Here is a 20,160-nt window from a genome sequence, read left to right as displayed (position 1 = left end):
TTTATTTTAAGACTGCAGTGCTTTTAGTCAATGAAACATAGAAGGCATGACGTGATATATACAGAAGCGGCTGACACTCAACAGCAAGCTTAGCAAGACGACCGTTCCGGCTGTACCAGAGACGCTCCCGAGCGGCCGTCCAATGTAGTGTCTGAGCTCTCATGCAACAGTGACGTATTCATACATCCAGGTACTAACAAAAATACTTGTTTTATTTACAAACCACTCACTTTACACAAAAAGAAACTATACAATTATCCAGTGCAAAAACACTAAAGAGACATTTCACTTCCAATATCAAAATAAATAGGGTCACCACTAACTGTGTGGCGTGACACGGGTCCTTCAGACGTGGCGCTGCCGCCATTCAGATAATGTATTTAAAGCTATAAGTCTTGTCGCAAGACAGTCGCTGCCCCTTGCAGCGTCCACACAGCTCCTGGCAATGAGGTCGCTTGAGGTCGATGTGTTTCCTGTCCGGGCAGGAACACCAGGCTCTCATGCAGGTCTAGGATAAAAAAATAAAAAAGGGATCAATTTTCCTTTGCACGGCACATTTCATACTATAAGTACAGAACATTCGGGCTGATCGTGAGTAAGGAAAGCCGGTAAGTTTGCACCTGGGTAAAACCATGTCGTACGGCAGGTGGGGCAGACGCAAGATGAACAGCGTTCAATGTGGGAGGGGTGTGTACAAACGCTGACCTAAATTGCAGTGTAACAAAGCTGCCCAGCATTTGTGGGCTACATGCAGAAGCAGTCAGTATTAACCCTGCATGCAAAAATAATAAATGTATTTGTCCCCCCTTGTATTGTAACATGGTTTGTTTCAGGTGCAAAGTTAATGGGCCCATACATCTGTGACTGACTGACGCAATTCCCTGTTCGACCGGCGGCTGGTTTGGGGGATCGGAGGAATGAAACTTGGATTTCACCAGCTTGCTGACGCCAACCAAAAAAATAAAATTAGTAATCTGGATCAGCAAGTCTGGAATTTATAACATGCCGTATTACCCTGATCCGCTGATGAAAAATTGATCATTGTCTGCGGATCTGCGTTTTTGGGCGCCGATTGGAGTCAGGGAATTGCAGCCTGACGTATGGCGCATTACTTTGAGTTGGGAGCAAAGCCAAAACCAGCATCAGCTCCTGTGTGTTTACAAAAACCATTAAAGAATATTTCCTATACTGTATCCTAAAACAAAATACATCCTTCAAAAAAAAAAAAAAAAAAAAGTTTAACAAGTTTCTTAAAAATATTTAAAATTCTCTGCTTTGTTATTTTGCTCTTTGGAACAGTATACCAGTTGGGGGGGGGGGGGGGGGGGGGGAATGATGCTTCCCTATAGTACTACAGGTTGCGTCTCTGATATCCAAATATTCCGAAATACAGAATTATTTTGACATGACAGACAATGAAACCTTTGATTTTTGATGGTTCTATGTACACAAACTTTGTCTAAGGCACAAATTCTTAAAAATATTGTATAAAATTACCTTCATGTGTATATGAAACAAATAAATTTAATTTCTGTACACGAACTTTGCTTGAGCCACAAAATTTTAAATATTGTATAAAATTACCTGCAAGCTGTGTGTATAAGGTGTATACAACACAAATGCATTGTGTGTATATTTGGGTCCCATTCCCAAGATATTTCATTATGATATGCAAATATTCCAAAATATGGAATATTCCATTCTCCAAAATACCCCTGGTCCCAAGCACTTTGGATATGGGAGACTCAACCTGTAATACATAGTCCAGACAGGGGCGAAGGGAGCTGCACCGAGCCCAGAGAAGGGGGCATGGCATAATTTTAGGGGGAGTGGTCACACCTCCTTAGGATAAAAAATAAATAAAATATATATATATATATATACACACACACACACACAAAAAAAAAGTTACAGATTGCAATGTGCATATCTTTTGGTCCTGGCTCTCGCATCTGCATTCTGCTGAAGTTGCAGCAGCTTTGGATAAAATAGGAGAACAATGCAAACATACAAAATACAGTAATCCAATCAAAGCATGAACTCCTTAGTCTCAGCAAAATAAATTAAGCCCCGCACTCTGGCAATATTCCTGAAACAATAAAATGCAGCTCCTCGGGGACAGTGATTACATGGGCCCTAAAGTTTAGCTCAGAATCCATAACCACCCAAACTAACCTGTAACTTGTCTATAATGAAATCTGTTAAAAAAAAAAAAAAACACAAAACTCAGCTTTAATATTTAAATGCAAAAAAGTTGAAGACCTCTACTGATTAATATTATAGATTAAGAGTCCGACGGTCAGCTTCCAAGTCTATGCTAAGATAGAAGACCAATAAGGTCAGTGGACCACAGAGCTTGCACTCACAGAAGCGGTCACTAAAAAGGAAAACCAGTCACAAAAATAAAGCGTTTCTACAGCAGAACTCTGTATATCACTGTATGTGGGAATGGTAACACTTCAATGGGCCCAATTAAAGGAGACCCCCAAACATAATATAATTTCACCTTTAAGAACCAGCCGCCAATGTCCCTGGAACACGCCATGTATAGTGGATTTTTTTTTTTTAAAGGCATTACTCCACAATCCCCTTCCAAAGCCATCCTGTCAATTACTAAGGTGCGATATGTTTATAACCTCTGGGGAAGGGGCTTTCTGTGGCCATACATAATATTGGATGATGTCATGAGCATCAGTTATCAAAAGTGGGAGCGCAGACATAGGGAGGCAGACTGCTCCCAGGATTCCCCAGCCATTACCTGTTCCAAATGCAGAGATGTAGCTAAACCTACCCTGCGTCTAATATTCTGTGATGTCACCATGTACAGGAAAAGCAACAGGATGATAATTAGCAAGAATAATATCTATAATTAATTATGCAGAACTTCTTACCTTGCACTCGATGGGCTCCACATAGTAGGGGTTATATCCCTTCTGACATTTGTGGCAGAACTGTTTGAAGTAAACCTGGGTGATAAAACAGAATGTGCAGTCAGAAGCAGAGAGCGGGCAGCCAGGAGGGGATGCAATCGGGAAGCCAGCTTCCCGACTGTCTTATCCCGGCGAGGGTGAAATGCCCAGTGTCTAGATGTAGTCACCGCTCATTTCACCAACGCCGTGAGACCCGCGCCCGTTATCCCGATCGAAGGGATGCCAGGCGCCGCGAGCAGACAGCCACCGGGGGGGGGGGGGGTTAGGTTTAGCGTTCCAGGGGGGGACTTAGGGTTAGGCACCCCCCCAGGAGGGTTAGGGTTAGGCTAGGGGGAGGGAGTGTTAGGCACAGGCATCCCTAAGGAGGGTTAGGTTAGTCATTACTTACCTTATGACGATCGGGATTTCCAGCGCTGTCGGGCTTGCTGCTGCCTGGATCTGTTCCAGTGTCGGGCTGCCGCTGCTGGGAATCGGAACAGGTTCCAGCCATGAGCAGAGGAGCAGAAGAGCGGGCAGCCAGGAGCAAGCAGTCAGGAGCAGAAGAGCGGGCAGCCAGGAGCATCATAGTCAGACTCATGTGCATGTTGGGGGGAGGGAGTTGGGGTGTACAGACACTTTCAGGGCATAGTTCTGGACAGTTGGAGCTACAGTCAGAGTGTTGGGATCATTCTCTTGTCCTGTACACACACAGGGCCTCATTCAGAGGTGGTCGGTGGATGCAAGCGGTCGCTAAGAAACTGGGCGGCCACTTGCATCCTGACCGCCCGCCTCTGTTGCGGTCGTTAGGTTGTGGGTTAACACCCACAGCTCTAACGACCGCTCCGGTGATGGTCGCGATGGTCAGAGACCATCGCAGCTTACGACGAGACCCTAGGGTAGGGTCTCCCTTGTCGTGAGCCCCGGAGAGCTTCTGGCTCTGTCTTAGCCGGAAGCTCTCCACCTCCCCCAAACGGCAGGCGTTCCCATAGGAACGCCTCCGTTTGGGCTGCCACCCCCCGGCCCGCCTTCCAAACGGGGCGAGCTGTCAATCAACATCGACAGCACGCCCCCTTTGGATCGAGACCCGCTACGACCGGCGCTGTCGGTCGTAGCGGGTCTCACGCATGCGCACGACGGCGGCGTCGTGCGCATGCTCTGTGGGGGGCCATCGACCTGGTCCGAGCGCATCGGCGCTAACGACTGGGTCTGAAAGACCCCCACACACCTTAAGGCCAGTACACACTAGACTATGTTTAGTGTGTACTGTACCAACCTCATAAGCGACGGCACCCGGCGGGGTGTACAGGGCAGTGATATAAAAATGATGCAATGCTCTTATTCACTGGTCAGTAACAGTCTGGGGACTCCCCATATGTTCTATAAAAGGGTGAAGATAGTAATTAATTATCCAACAATAGTCAGCAGCTATTTATAGTGTGTGGGGGGGGAATGTTATCCACCATTGTCCAGCACACAGCTGCTGGTTGCGCTGACCAGTACTGGGCACCATTACTGGCCATAGCTCAGAGCTGTGCCCACTACTCCCAGCGTTACCATTGCTGCATCTGACTTATCACAGGAGGCGTAACGGTACCAGGAGACCGGACACGCTGGCGGGAGAGAACTAGGAGGTTGAAGCCTTAGAAGGACGTGGAGCTGACATCTGGCGGTCACGGGGGAGGGCCAGGCAGCCATTAGGACAGTCCCTGGTCTCTGCATTTTCTAATATTAGGAGAAGGCCCAGACATGGGAAACAACACCAGAGTCACTATCTGTACCGTGATCAGACGCGTTACACATGCGCAGATTGGGGAGAGACATCTATGGAGGTGCACTTACCTTATTTGTCCCCGATACACACCACACGTAGGCGCTTTCCCACCGCACCTGGCAGCCGCGGCAGTGGAAGAAGCCGTATTTCTGTTCCAGGAACTGTAGGGAAAGACGGGAAGTGAGTGGCGATTCGCACAGCGCACAGTACCACTTCCACCTAATCCCAATGTCTACATTCGGACAATGTCATCATTGGTTATATAGTCATTAAGTTCACATTCATTCAGTATACAGCTGTGACTGCCAACACTCGCCATATCCACGTACAGTTATTCCGGACATATTCAGGAGCATGCGGCCTGCGAGCCTGGAAGAGGGCGTCAGTGTAACATAGAATGTGATAGCAGATAAGAGACACTCGGCCCATCTCGCCTGCCCCTTATGTTTACCTGTATGGTAACCTCAGCCCTCTGATCCATAGGTCTCTGTAAGGATATCAGTAGTGTTATTCTAGCACCCTGCACCTGTTACACCCATGCAGGTCCTCTCCCCCATCTGGGGTGTCACTCTAGTCTCTGGCATCTCTAGCATGGAAAGGGGTAGATGTACTAAGTCTTGAAAAGTGATAAAATGGAGAATGATAAAGTACCAGCCAATCAGCTCCTGTCATTTTTCAAACACAGCCTGTAACATGTTAGAAGTAGATTTTTCGTTACTTCATCACACTCCACTTTATCACTTTAAGACTTCGTACATCTCCCCCAAACATCGGCTGAGTACGCTAGAAGCACCAGAGCAGAGTGTGACACCCCAGGCAGGAGAGAGGAACTGCTTGGGTTGTGACAAGTGCTAGAGTGAAGACTATATTCTTATGCCTATCCCAAGTATGTTTATATTGCTCTACTGTCTTAAGCCATGTATCCACTACGCGATGTTACTGAGCGATTGCACAATTACGACTAAGAAATCGTAATTGCTCAGTAAATCGGGCACTATATGTCGGAAACGACCAGCGATGCGCAATCCCGCTGGTCGTTTCCGACATCAATCTACTGAACATTGTCGTAATCGTACGGTCGTGCCGGTATCGGCTAGTGGATACACAGCTTTAGCCTCTACCACCTCTGATGTGAGGTTTTTCCAGTTATCTACTACCCTTTTTTTAGAGTTAATTTTTCCTCAGATTTCCCATGAACCTCCCTCCAGTCTCAGTGCATGTCCTCATGTTCTAGGGGTCTATTCATCATCACTTCATTTCTACAAAAGCAGGTGAAAATGTACATTTTTCGGGCCAGTCATCAAAAAGGTAATGCAGGAGATATCAGAGATATACCCCATACACTAGTATCACAGATATCTCCTGCTTACCTTTCTCTCCCGGAATGGCCCGCTGTCCCCATACACTAGTATCACAGCCATCTCCTGCTTACCTTCCTCTGCCAGAATGGGCCGCTGTCCCCATACACTAGTATCACAGCCATCTCCTACTTACCTTTCTCTCCCAGAATGGCCCACTGTCCTCATACACTAGTATTACAGATATCGCCTGCTTACCTTCCTCTCCTGGAATGGCCCACTGTCCTCATACACTAGTATTACAGATATCGCCTGCTTACCTTCCTCTCCTGGAATGGCCCGCTGTCCCCATACACTAGTATCACAGATATCGCCTGCTTCCCTTCCTCTCCTGGAATGTCCCGCTGTCCCCATACACTAGTATCACAGATATCCCCTGCTTATACAGTAGTATGGGGACAGAATTCATCAAGCTCCGAAAATACAATATTTTCAGAGCTCGACTGCGGGAGCAATCGCCATCTGCAGATGGCGTTTGCTTCCAGAACCCACTCTTTCCCTATGGGAAGAAGTCCTGGGTTGCGAAGAGGGATCCCTCCACCCCGCTCCTTCCACCAGGGCTCTTTTGCGCCTGCGTGACCTGCAGGCCATGCAGACACTAGTTTCTCTGCTGTGAAAGGAGCAGTAAAGCACTTCGTGGAAACCGTTTATTTTCAGACCTGCTGTCTCTGCATCGTAGTAATGATGAATTGCTCCAGCTCTCGTGACGATTTATCGTACCCCAATAATTAACATAATGAATAAACCCTAGTACACCTCTTCCCATGACGAATGTCTCCCTCCTGTACCTTGTTCTAGAACCTTTCATATATCAAAGGGTTATCATGTCCCCCCTTTCCCTTCTCCAAACTATATAGAAAATCTTTTAGTCTTTCCTGGTAAGTTCTGTGCTGTAGACCTTGCACCATTTTAGTTGCCCTTCTTTGTACAGTCTCTAATGTATTAATATCCTTCTGGAGATATGGCCTCCAGACGGAACACAGTATTCGAGATGAGGACGTACTAATAACCTATATAACAAGAGATATGGTAAGAACTTACCTTTGTTATCTCTGTTTCTACGAAGTCCATAGGGTCCACAGGGTGACCTTGGGGTATAGCTGGATCCTGGATCCTCGGGCACCACGGAGTCAAAGCTTTTAGCTGCTCCCAGGATGCACTTGGGTCCAACCTCCCCTATACCCCGCCCCCGAGCCACAGGCACCTCAGTTGGTAAGCAGCCCAGGCCGGAGGAGGAGACGAAACAGAGAGAAGGAAGACTGGAACACACAAGAACCATACTCACAGAAATGGGAGACGGAAAACCGGTGACCAGTCACAGAGCCCATATGAAGCCAGGTGCGTCAGGGCGGGTGCCCTGTGGACTTCATAGAAACAGAGATAACAAAGGTAAGTTCTTACCATATCTCTTGTTTTCTACTTCAGGGTCCATAGGGGTCCACAGGGTGACCTTGGGGATGTCCCAAAGCAGTCCAACTAAGGGCGGGGACGCTCCTGTGCTGATAGGAGAACCCGGCGCCCAAAGGATGCATCCTGAGAGCCAAAAGGTGTCAAACGCATAGAACCTCAAAAAGGTCTGAATGGAAGACCAGGTGGCTGCCTTGCACTGCTGAACAGCAGAGGCGGCACAGCTAGCAGCCCAAGAAGGGCCCACAGACCGAGTGGAATGAGCCTTAACAGAGGCTGGAACAGGTAAACCCTCCTGCATATAAGCCTCAATAATAACAGAACGAAGCCAACAGGCTAGAGTGTTTGGTTTTCACAAGAGGGGTTGGCCTGCCAACAAAGAGGATAAACAAAGAATCAGACTTCCTCACAGAACTACTCCGGTCCACATAAACCTGGAGTGCACGGACAACGTCTAAGGAAGCCTCCCCAGCCGAAAGATCAGGCGACTGAAAGGCTGGTACAACAATTTCCTGATTAATGTGGAACCAGAAAACTACCTTAGGCAGGAACTCAGGACGAGTGAGAAACACCGCTCTGTCCTGATTAAAAACCAGAAAAGGGGGACGACAGGAAAGCGCCCCCAAATCCGAAACCCTCCTGGCAGAAGCAACCATCTTAAAAGTTAGCCACTTGAGCTCCACTGACTCCAAGGGCTCAAAAGGAGGACCCTGTAAGGCCCGAAGAACCACCGCCAAATCCCACGGGGCCACAGGTGGCACAAAGGGAGGCTGGATTCTTTAAACACCCTGGAAAAAGGTGTGTACGTCCGGCATCCTGCGCTGGAACCACACCGACAGAGCAGACACGTGCACCTTCAGTGAGGAAAGACTTAATCCTAAATCCAAACCCGACTGAAGGAAAGCCAGAATACGCGAAACCCGGAACACCTGGGGATCATATTTTCTGGCCTGGCACCACTGAAAGTAAGTGTGCCACACTCTGTGGTAGATCCTCGCGGAAGCAGGCTTGCGCGCCCTCAGCATGGTGGTAATAACGGAGCTAGAAAAGCCCCGAGACCTCAGGACGGCTGTCTCAAGAGCCACGCCGTCGAAGATAGTCGACCCAGATCCGGGTGAAGACAGGGCCCCGGAGACAACAGGTCCCGCCGCTGAGGTAGGAGGTACGGAGCGTCGATGGACAGGCTCCGCAGATCGGAGTACCACGGCCTTCTGGGCCACCAGGATGAGAGTGCCTCCGTCCTGCTTGAACTTGCGCAGGACCCGAGGCAGCAGAGATATCGGAGGGAACAAGTAAGCCAGGTGAAACAGCCATTTCACAGACAGAGAGTCTATCAGACTTGCGCCTGCGTCCCTTGTCCTTGACTCATATACGGGCAGCTTGTGACGGGACGCCCTCAGGTCCAGCTCTGGCAGCCCCCACTTGTCCACGAGTAGTTGGAATACCTCTGGATGAAGCGACCATTCCCCAGGATGCACGTCGTAACGGCTGAGGAAGTCTGCCTCCCAATTGAGGACTCCCGGGATGAAGACTGCAGAGAGCTGGAAGATAGCGCTCTGCCCAAGCCAGGACGCGGGACACCTTCGACATCGCAGCTCGACTGAGAGTCCCTCCCTGGTGATTGATGTACGCCACCGTGGTGGCATTGTCTGACTGCACCTGAACGGCCCTTCCGTGAAGAGCGGTGCCAGACGACTGCAGGGCTCTGTACACTGCCCGCAGTTCCAGGATGTTGATGGGAAGAATCGCTTCCTCCACCGACCCTGAAGTGACAAGGAGCCTGTCACCGCCCCCCAACCCCGGAGACTGGCATCTGTCGTGAGCAGAACCCATTCCGGGATCCAAAAGGGGCGCCCCTCAAGGAGATGAGCCCAGTGGCAAACGCAGGATTTCTAGAGGGGGGTTTCCAAATGCCTGATTTTAGAGTGAGTGTGGCCAGTCCATGAAGAGGGTATAATTAGCATTTATCCAGCTATAATATGTTACATACAAATACATTGTGTTGCATAATTCCAGCATATACAGTACGCCATTAGATGCAGCAGTAGGGCCATCCTGTCTGAGCAGAATGTTTTTTTTCAGATGTGGGCACCATTCCAGAGCATGGGAGCAAGTCCAGGAGAGCAGCAGAAGAACTTAGCACTGCCCTGGACACATTATATATATATATATATATATATATATCACACATATACATACATACATACACACACACACATATCGGTCTCCTTATGTACTGAATAGTGTATTATACAATATTCATTATTAACTCTAATAATGGTCTATAGCAGTGCATCCCTAACAGTGCATGTTTTCCACATCTCCTGGTGCACAGGTGTATTTATTACTGGCTGACACATTTTAAAAGATCCACAGTTGGTGCTAATCATTTCATTTGTGATACTGAGAACATGCAGCACTAGTAACATTCTATTATATTACTATTTTTATTGAGGTCATGGTGTGGCCTGGGGAGGGGCGTTTCCAGGCAGACGGAAACCCCCCCTGCGTTTGCCTATGGAGCAGTCTGTAGCCACCAGGCCAGGGACAGACGCACCTCCGAGGACAACACCAGCATCTGAGAGCGGATCCTGTGTGGCAATCCGTTCCATTCCTGAAAGAATCAGCCTCTGCAGGGGCCTGGAATGGAACTGTGCAAACTCCACCATGTCGAATGCAGTCACCATGGACCCAAAACTCTCATCGCTGAGTGCACAGACACTCTGCCCCTGCTCAGACAACTGTGAATCCGCAGCTGTAAGGAGGAGACCTTCTCTGGAGTGAGAAAAATCTGTTGCTGACGAGAGTCCAGCAGGGCCCTCAAATGAACCATCCGCTGTGATGGGATGAGGGAGGACTTCTTCCAGTTGATCAACCACCCGTGCGCCTGTAGACAAGCGACCGTCAGGTGGAGATGCTGGATCAGTACCTCCGGGGAGCTTGCCAGCAAGAGGAGGTCATCTAGATACAGTAGCAACTGTAGCCCCTGGCTCCGAAGGTGAGCCGCCATGACCGCCATCACCTTGGTAAATACCCTTGGTGCCGTGGAGAGGCCAAAGGGTAGAGCCCTGAATTGGTAGTGGTTGTGGAGAATAGCAAACCGCAGAAACAGTTGGTGCAATGTTGCTATAGGAACATGGAGGTAGGCATCCTGGATATCCAGGGAGACCATATAATCTCCCGGTTCCATCGCCAGAATGATGGAACGCAAAGTTTCCATCCTGAATTTGGGAACCCTGAGAAACCTGTTCAGGGACTTCAAATTGAGGATGGGGCGATGAGAGCCATTGGGTTTCTGCACCAGAAACAGTGTAGTGTAATACCCCATCTCACGTTGAGATTGCGGTACGGGTATAATGACCCCCGCCATCAGCAAGGCCTCTATGGCTTCCTGAACCTGCAAGGCCTTGGTTTTGTCCTGAGAGGCGGCCTGTGCCGAAAAGACAGGGCGTACCCCTGGGAGACCACGTCTCGCACCCAGGCATCCTTGGTGGTATTGTGCCAGCACTGGGCGAATTGAAGAAGTCAGCCTCCCACTCTGGGGTCCCCCAGAGGGAGGGAGGCCCATCCCATCATGCAGAAGGCTTATCTTCTTGTTTGGAAGAAGGGCGCCTAGCACTCCAGGCTTGCTTCTTTGGCTTTGAGGCGGTCTTGGTTGCAGACTGCCTCGGGAAGGACTGATCCTTTGCCTTGCCCTGTACGCGAAAGGCCGAGCTCCGGACCTTAGCAGGTGTCATAGCTGAAGGGAGGAAGGCTGACTTGGATTTTGCCAGGGAATCTACTATTTTGTCCAGGTCCGGACCAAATAGTAACTCTCCATTAAAAGGTAAGGCCTCCAAGCCTTTCTTTGAATCAGCATCTGCTCTCCAAGACCTCAACCACAAGAATCTGCAAGCAGACACTGCTGCAGCCGAAACCCTAGAGGTCAGCAGGCTAGCATCCAAAGATGCTTCTCCAATGTAGGAAGCGGCATCTCATCTGTCCTAACAACGCCCTCTGAACATCCGGAGCTTCATCCGTAAACGTATCCTGCAAGGCGTTGGCCCAACCCTCACTGGCCTTGGCCACCCAGGAGATGGCCATGGACGGCTGGGCTACAGCCCCTGAGAGAGAATAAATAGACTTTAGACAAGTCTCCACCTTCCTGTCCGTAGGATCCTTCAGCGAGGATATAGACGGCAATGGCAAAGTAGCACTCCTGATGAGGCGTGTTACATGGGAATCGACCGCAGGCGGAGTTTCCCATTTCTTACAATGCGCCTCCGGAAATGGATAATTGGACGCCAACCGCTTCTGTGGCAGGAATCGCTTACTGGGCGTCTGCCAGGCCACCGCCATGTGATCCGTCAACTGATCAGACAAGGGGAACGCTGCAGAAGTAACCTTAGCTTTTTTAAAACTAGGATACCTCGACTTGGGAGCGGGTGCCTCATCCTCAATCAGAAGAATGGCCCGCACCGCCCTAACCAGAGCCCGCACATTGATGGAAGACTTAGTGTCTACTTCCTGGACTGAGGCATCTGAGGCTGAGTCATCCTGCACCTCACCATCATCCGAGGACCCCTCAGAGTCCGAAAAATGTGCCATAACTGTACGGTTAGACGCCCTGGAGGGCACGTCACTGCGTAATATCGACTGAAAAGCCGAAGATGCTGCCGCCAAATCTTGGACAGTGTGGGAAAGTGCATCCACCCAGGGTGGAGGAGCTGCCACAGGAGCCTGAAACGGCACCACAGCCTGCTGCGCCACAGGGGTGGACTGTATATGCATTGGCAACCCCGCATAGGGATCAACAGGCTGAGACCCCGGGGGAGTCTGCAATAATTGTGGGACACCCGGGGAATGGGGGATGGTAGGCTGGGGCAACGCCCTAGTAGGGGCGGCAGTCAGGACCGACAGACGGTCCGCGATGGACACCAGCACCTGGGAAAACATCGCCCATGGTGGCTACTGCGACATAGGAGGTTTAGATGTACCAGGGACCGCCTGGCACCGTCCGCACAGGCCGTCCTGTGACAAATCCTCCCTATCCACTCCTGCAGAACAGCGCCTGCAGGAGAACAATACCGGAGCCACGGAGTGCTCAATCTCCTCCTCAGACATGACCGACTATATAATTAAATATACAGTTATGACATAGGAAGAAAACGTGCGCACTCACCAGTGTGCTGGACAACAGCCCACAATATGGCCCTGTGTAGCACACAACCGTATGTGACGGACCTCACAAATACGTGATCTATATAAGTGAGGTCAGAAGAAACACCCTTCCCCCGCACACCTGTAGGGCTTGTAGGAGAAGGAAAGGGATAGGTATAAGCTGACAGTAAGTAGAAATAAGCACAGACAGGCAGCACTAGCAAAAGTCACATACCATGCAGGAAGATATACTCACTGCACCTTTCCACTACAATCACCCTCCCAGATTCAGTGTCTGGGAGGGCTATAGTGCTGTGTACGATGTCCTGAACAGGGGAGAGGTACACAGGGGGACAGGTCCGTGTGCTCCCTGAGTGTATCTGCGCTGCCACTTGGAGAAAACGGCTGCTGGAGACCTCAGAGGAGGAGTGGCCGAGTATCTGCAGCTCAGCGACGCCAGACTACTAGCTGAAAGGCGCGCTGAGCTGAGGGGAGGAGCCGCTAGACAGGGAAGGCTTCCTCCCCTGGCTAGCATATTAACCCCCGCGTTATCCACCCTGGTGGTCTAGTGGTCTGGCGGGGTATGCCTCCAATGGAGGGGGAGCCCGCCGGCACTGCTAGCGCCCCCGGTCTGTCCCCTAGACCGGGGGCATGGCACTGCATTTAAAAAGGAACCCGCGCACCGCCGCTAATCAGCGGTGCGCGGCTTACCTTGATCTCCCTGGCGTCTCCGGCAGCAGTCCCGGGGGAAACCAGAGTCCGGCTAGTACAGACACTGGCTTCCCCCGCCGCGATCCCCAGTTCAGTGCTGGCGTCGCGGCGCCAGCAGGGAGAAGGAGCGGCAGCGTGGGTGACTGTACAGACAGCCCATCGCTGCCGCTCTGGAGAAAACTGTAGTAAAAAGAAAAATAAATTTAACCAAGTTAAAAAAGCTTTAGGGGGCTGCTCCTGCAGCCTCCCAGCAGGGTGACCGACTCCGGCCGGGCACCATCTTAAACTGAGGTGCCTGTGGCTCGGGGGCGGGGTATAGAGGAGGATGGACCCAAGTGCATCCTGGGAGCAGCTAAAAGCTTTAACTCCGTGGTGCCCGAGGATCCAGCCATACCCCAAGGTCACCCTGTGGACCTTGAAGTAGAAAGTGCTATTATCACTTCTTTCTTTCTGCTACTCATTCCTCTCCCTATGCACCAAGCATCTGACTTGCCTTCCTCATTGCTTTGTTACAATGTTTGCTTGAATTTATGACTCCTAGATCCCTTACCTCCTCAGTTTCCAGTATAGTGCAGCTAAAACTATTTAGCCTTTGGATTTGTGAGACCCAAGTGCATGATCTTGCATTTTTAGCTTAAACTGTAGTTGCCACGTTCTTGACCATTCCTCTAGTCTACCTAGATCATCAGTCATTTGTTCTACCCCTCCTGGTGTGTCTACCCTGTTGCATACCTCTGTGTCTTCTGCAGAAAGGCATAGTTTCCCTTCAATACCACTTACAATGTCACATACAAAAGATATTAAAAAGCACTGGTCCAAGTACAGACCCCTGGGGTACACAACTTGTAACCTTTCCCTTCAGAGACTGCACTTTATTTACTACAACTGTTTCCTATCCTGTAACCAAAATCTTATCCATACAAACATCTAAAGAATCCAATACCAACACTTAAAGCTGCATACACACAAAGGATTTTGTTACCAACGATTATCTGTCAGATCTGGTTGTTGGTAACAAAATCGGTGTGTGTGTGTGTGTGTGTGTGTGTCTTTAAGTGTTGGTATTGGATTCTTTAGAATCTGTCAGATTTTTTTAAAGTGTAATGAACGATTTTTTTGAACTACAAACGATTGTCATTTACTTTCATCCCTTACCAGATTTTCATTCCATCCAATCAACTAGTTGGCTGGTTGGATGCAAGTTGGTCTAGTGTGTGGCCAGCTTTACAGAGGGGCGCACACATCTTATATCAGACATCATGCGCAGACTGTACAGGTGCCAATAGCAGGATAGAGCACTGGGACGGTCCTATACGAGCATGGACACAGCAACGCTCGGGGGTCACAAGGCAGACTGATCCCTGCTCCAGATCACATAACGGGGAGGAAGCCCAGCACCTGTATGAAGGACACCATTCCCTGGCTATTACCTGCAGCTGTTATGTTGCTCATGGAGTGACAAGCAAATTAAATATAAAAAAAAAAAAAAAAACAGACAACCTCAAACAAAAAGGAACACATTCCTCCTGGAACACACCATGTTACATACAGTACATGGGGTGCAAATACATTTTCATTTTTGCATGCAGGGAAAATACTGGCTGCTTCTGCATATAGCAAGTGAGCACTGGGCAGCCTGGTTTATATACACAGGCTGAGGAGAGAGTAGGACAGACCCTTCCAAACACCATTTCTGCACATTGCAAGTCTCCCCCCTCCTGCAGGACAACATGGTTTTACCAAGTGCAGACCACCCAACTCTCCATAAGCCCCTAAGGGGCATATTCAATATGGGAGCGAGAAGTCAGTGCTGGACTTCTCACTCCACATCAGAGGTTTGAGTGGGGAGAAAGTATCGGGCGCACGCCCAATTATCCCCGTATTCAATTTAAAAATGTGCGGAATCAGGACCCAGCGAAAAACTCACTGGCGAAAAGTTCTCTGAATTTTCGGGAATTGATTCTGGCACACCCCAAAATATGTCCTGACATGGGGAATCACAATAGGTACCCCTGATTTGGCCATCTGCATGTTGTCAGGATTTTTAAATAGCAGCTTTTATGCACCTGCTGTGGCAATGAGTGGTGAAGAAAAGTACTTTAAAAAAAAAAAATAAAAAAAAAAATAAACACCCCACACACTCATTCCATCAGATTTGGGGTACATCAAAATGGGTGCAAACATTAAGTTCCTACCACCCGCATTCTTTTAAACACCTTCCGCATACTTAGGAACCCCCCACTGAATTTTGTTTGTTAAAAACTTGTTCCCTATATATTTTTTTTTAACCCAAAAATGTAAATAAATTTTTTTGGTGTGTCCTGATTTAAAAAAAACAAAAAACACAACTTTGACACCGTTCATTTTTAGGGGCAATTCCCAGTGGTGCAGGCTATTTTTTTTTTTTTAAGCCTGCACCCCTAAACCCCAATTCCGCACTTTTTTTCGCCACCTATTGTGTGGTGAAAACTTATCCCGGTTTTCTTTTTTTAAAAGACCTTTCTCACCGGCGAAAAGTCTTTGAAATGGAATACGGCGATAATTAAAACAAGCGAAAATGACGTTACCGGCGAAAAATCACAGATTCCGACATTTCGCTCCAAATTGAATAGTATATCTCCTGAGAGCACCGGGCCAGCTCCCCCATACAGCACCAGCAACAAGTCTCACCTGGAACATGGGTCTCCTGCTGGGCACAAGCTCACTCCCCCCACCATCCTCCACATCGCTCTGCTGTGTCCCCACGTCCTTGTCCAACCCTCGCTGGATAGGCGGCAGCGTGAAGAGTCTCCTGTCCGATAGCCGGGAATACACAGCTATTGTCCGTGGAAATCTCACCGGGGCTATGATGCCAAGTCCCGCGTGCTGCCCGGGCACAGGGCCACACAGGAAGGGCCCTCCCTTGCGGCTCTTTAGGGTGCGGGGTCCTAGCGAGCACTGGACAGACACATCCACTCTGGGGTTGACTTGTACCCCTACCTCCTTGGTGTAGAAGTGATTCAGCCCCAGTTCTGGGCCTAGCTGGCTAAGCAAAGCCCTCAGCTGGGCCCACCTATAGTTATCCAAACAGTCAAAAGGGAATGTAGGCTTCATGGGACCATGAGCACCTTTGTATGGAGACCTCCAGTACGGCTGCTTGGGTTTGTAGAACGAGGGGTGCTGCCGGTATGAGGGCCCATAATTGGGGAACACAGGATACTGCTGATGATACATGACACCAGCCATACTGACTTATTGGTTTCCCAGAATAAACAAAGACTTTTCCAGCCATGAGCTTATATCAGCCTCTGACCTGAGAGCAATCAGAGCAATCAGCAGCACTAGTGAGGGCCTTGCACAAGCACCACACCAGCATTAACCCCTGCAGTAACCCTCGCACACTCACAGAGCACAGGGGGATCCTATAGGAAAGCCTCAGCTATGACATGGTGTCCATATAATATGCATAGATGTGTTATTCCCACATGATAATTGTCATTTGTACCGCTAACTTCCTGGGCCCTATGCTGTAGCTGCTTTTGCTGGGAGCATCCCTATTGGTAGAGGGAATTGGGGACTGTCCTGGGAGCACAGAATATGTAGTCATATAGAGAAAAAATAGGGATTGTTCTAGGAGAAGTGATAGACATGGCAGCCCCCCTAAATGATGTCATATAGAGGAAAAAATAGGGATTGTTCTAGGAGAAGTGATAGACATGGCAGCCCCCCTAAATGATGTCATATAGAGAAAAAAATAGGGATTTTTCTAGGAGAAGTGATTGACATGGCAGCCCCCTATACGTAGACAGGCAGAGGAAAATGGGGACTGTGTTAGTAGAACTGGTACACATGATATAGGTAGGAAGGTAAAGGAAAATGGGGACTGTATTGGTACAACTGGTACATATGATATAGGTAGGTATATACAGGATAATGCCCTGGAATCACAGTGGCCCTCATTCAGAGCCACTCGCAATTAGCGCTCGCTTGTTCAGAAAAAGGGGCTGGCTATTCAAATGAACCGTACACTCCTTGCGGTCTGTTGACGCCTCCATGTCTGAACGAGCGAACAAAACATGCACTCGTTTATTTGAAAAATACGCCCCCTGGCCGCTCGCATCATACGTCATGTCCGCTATTTATTAGATTAATTGAGTACATCGAACAGCGTATGAACTGCTCGCTAGTCTTGTGGTTGGTTTTTCCTACCGCAATCTTGCGAGCAGTTTTGGCTAAAAGACACCCAACTGACGTGGTTGATGACGCTGCTGTTTTAATTATGCACACCCCTAAAACGCCCGCTTTGACCTTTAAGCACGCCTGCGTTCGGATCTCCACTCCCCGTTTTCAAGCACCTTCCCCTGTTACCACCCACATACACCTCATTCTGTCACTCAAAATAGCAGGCACTCGCTAGCTAGCGAACAAACAATTTTCCGCCGCACAGACTGGTTCGCGCATGCGTATAACAATCCGTACGCATGCGCAGTTGTGCAAACATCGCTCGGAGCGAACGAGCGGCTCTGAATGAGGGCCAGTATCTGTAGTCATGTAGAGGAAAATTGGGACTGCCTTGTAAGAACTGGTACACATGGAATCCCCACTTTATATAATAATATAGATAACAAATAGGGACTATTCATAGAGAATAACCCATTATACAGATTGAGGCTGGACAGTGCAATTGTACATACACCATATTGGTTCCTACAGGGAGGCTTCGGTCCTTAACCAAGATGGCCACGACCTTACTTCTGCGCTTGTGTGGCGCCATCTTGTCACTGTGTTGGAGCACCACAGTGGAAGACAAAACATTAGAAACGCTGTGAATTACCGCTGATCTACGACACTAGAGACGCTGGTTGCGCCTGTATCCGGCACCACTACCCACATGCAGTCACCGTCTGCCAGTTATACACACATAGTCCAGCAATACATAGGCATGTACAGGAGTATAAGATATAGCATAGCATGTACAGGAGTATAACATATAGCATAGCATTTACAGGAAAATGGGAGCTATGTGGGGAGAACTGGTATGCACGGGACACATAACATATAGCATAGCATGTACAGGAAAATGGGAGCTATGTGGGGAGAACTGGTATGCACGGGACACATAACATATAGCATAGCATGTACAGGAAAATGGGAGCTATGTGGGGAGAACTGGTACGCACGGGACACATAACATATAGCATAGCATGTACAGGAAAATGGGAGCTATGTGGGGAGAACTGGTATGCACGGGACACATAACATATAGCATAGCATGTACAGGAAAATGGGAGCTATCTGGGGAGAACTGGTATGCACAGGACACATAACATATAGCATAGCATGTAGAGGAAAATGGGGGCTATCTGGGGAGATCTGGTATGCACGGGACACATAACATATAGCATAGCATTTACAGGAAAATGGGAGCTATGTGGGGAGAACTGGTATGCACAGGACACATAACATATAGCATAGCATGTACAGGAAAATGGGGGCAATGTGGGGAGAACTGGTATGCACGGGACACAACATATAGCATAGCATGTACAGGAAAATGGGAGCTATGTGGGGAGAACTGGTATGCACGGGACACATAACATATAGCATAGCATGTAGAGGAAAATGGGAGCTATGTGGGGAGAACTGGTATGCACGGGACACATAACATATAGCATAGCATGTACAGGAAAATGGGAGCTATGTGGGGAGAACTGGTATGCACAGGACACATAACATATAGCATAGCATGTACAGGAAAATGGGGGCAATGTGGGGAGAACTGGTATGCACGGGACACATAACATATAGCATAGCATGTACAGGAAAATGGGAGCTATGTGGGGAGAACTGGTATGCACAGGACACATAACATATAGCATAGCATGTACAGGAAAATGGGAGCTATGTGGGGAGAACTGGTATGCACAGGACACATAACATATAGCATAGCATGTACAGGAAAATGGGGGCTATCTGGGGAGAACTGGTATGCATGGGACACATAACATATAGCATGTACAGGAAAATGGGAGCTATCTGGGGAGAACTGGTATGCATGGGACACATAACATATAGCATAGCATGTAGAGGAAAATGGGGGCTATCTGGGGAGAACTGGTATGCATGGGACACATAACATATAGCATAGCATGTTGTCGAAGCCAGATAATTGGTTGAGACAGAATCTGTTAAAATTAAAATCTGCATGACGTCATTTTGCGAATGGCAACAAGACGCCAATTTGTGAATGGCGGCACAACGCCATTTTAGCGAATCCCACAATATCAGTACATACGGTGATGCTATTATTTAGCGTCGTGCGATTCCCACGCAATAGAACAATGTTAGAAGTCCTCATTATATAAATACATACATTTACTAAAACATATAATATGAACAACCCTGCAAAACACGTACCACGGTGTACTCCACAAACATGTAGGCGCACAACGCTAACTAGTGTCTTTTCTTAATATCCTTACACTTACACATTGCACACTTACATAGAAAGGTTCCCCAGCATTAAGGTTAATATCCAAGGTTATATTCATTATTAATTATGTAATAAAGCAACTGTATTTAAGATCTCAGGTTTAGTACATGATAAACAGACCATGTTTGGTGCCGTTCTGAACCACTGTTTATTTGCAGATTTCCATTTCCATCGGCAAAGAAATCGCAACATGTGTCTGGGAATTATGGATCATAGAGAGATAGGCATTGAAATGTACTTTGTAAAGTAATGTTTATTAGCCAGTTTAGACTTGTTTTTCGGTGGGAAAATGGACACAAAGAAGCTGTTGGAGGCTGAACTATTACAATACAAACTGACCTATGAATGGCATCGTAACAGGAGAACCAGGAAGAAGAACCAATGGGATTATGC

General features: G+C 48.4%; 1 protein-coding gene across 2 annotated transcripts; it reads right to left on the bottom strand.

Annotated features, from left to right (window-relative positions):
• On the bottom strand, positions 1 to 16,584 carry LOC148480781 (protein ZAR1-like 1.S). 2 transcript variants are annotated; one of them, XM_088453864.1, is made up of 4 exons: positions 15,966 to 16,579; positions 4,749 to 4,841; positions 2,892 to 2,966; positions 1 to 508 (listed from the first exon to the last, which is right to left on the bottom strand). In XM_088453864.1, exons 1-4 carry the CDS (start codon positions 16,518 to 16,520, stop codon positions 368 to 370), a joined length of 864 nt encoding a protein of 287 aa, XP_088309990.1. In that variant the 5' UTR covers positions 16,521 to 16,579; the 3' UTR covers positions 1 to 367. The 2 variants fall into 2 exon arrangements, with proteins under 2 accessions (XP_088309990.1, XP_088309991.1); XM_088453865.1 differs by lacking the exons at positions 2,892 to 2,966; positions 4,749 to 4,841 and having other exon boundaries at positions 15,966 to 16,584.
• Positions 16,585 to 20,160: the final 3,576 nt, after the last annotated feature.

This window comes from Taudactylus pleione, unplaced genomic scaffold (assembly GCF_031769625.1).
Source record: "Taudactylus pleione unplaced genomic scaffold, aTauple2 ptg000597l, whole genome shotgun sequence".
Lineage (NCBI taxonomy): Eukaryota > Metazoa > Chordata > Amphibia > Anura > Myobatrachidae > Taudactylus > Taudactylus pleione.
This window is presented reverse-complemented; position numbering and strand designations above follow the sequence as displayed.

Bases quoted from the DNA above. Each gene is read 5' to 3' on its own strand.
- LOC148480781 (XM_088453864.1), bottom strand. From the start codon at position 16,520: ATGGCTGGTGTCATGTATCATCAGCAGTATCCTGTGTTCCCCAATTAT. The intron at 4,842-15,965 runs GTGAGACTTGTT...CTTTCCCTACAG, and splicing joins GCAGGAGACCCATGTTCCAG to TTCCTGGAACAGAAATACGG. The intron at 509-2,891 runs GTAAGAAGTTCT...TTTTTATCCTAG, and splicing joins TGGAGCCCATCGAGTGCAAG to ACCTGCATGAGAGCCTGGTG.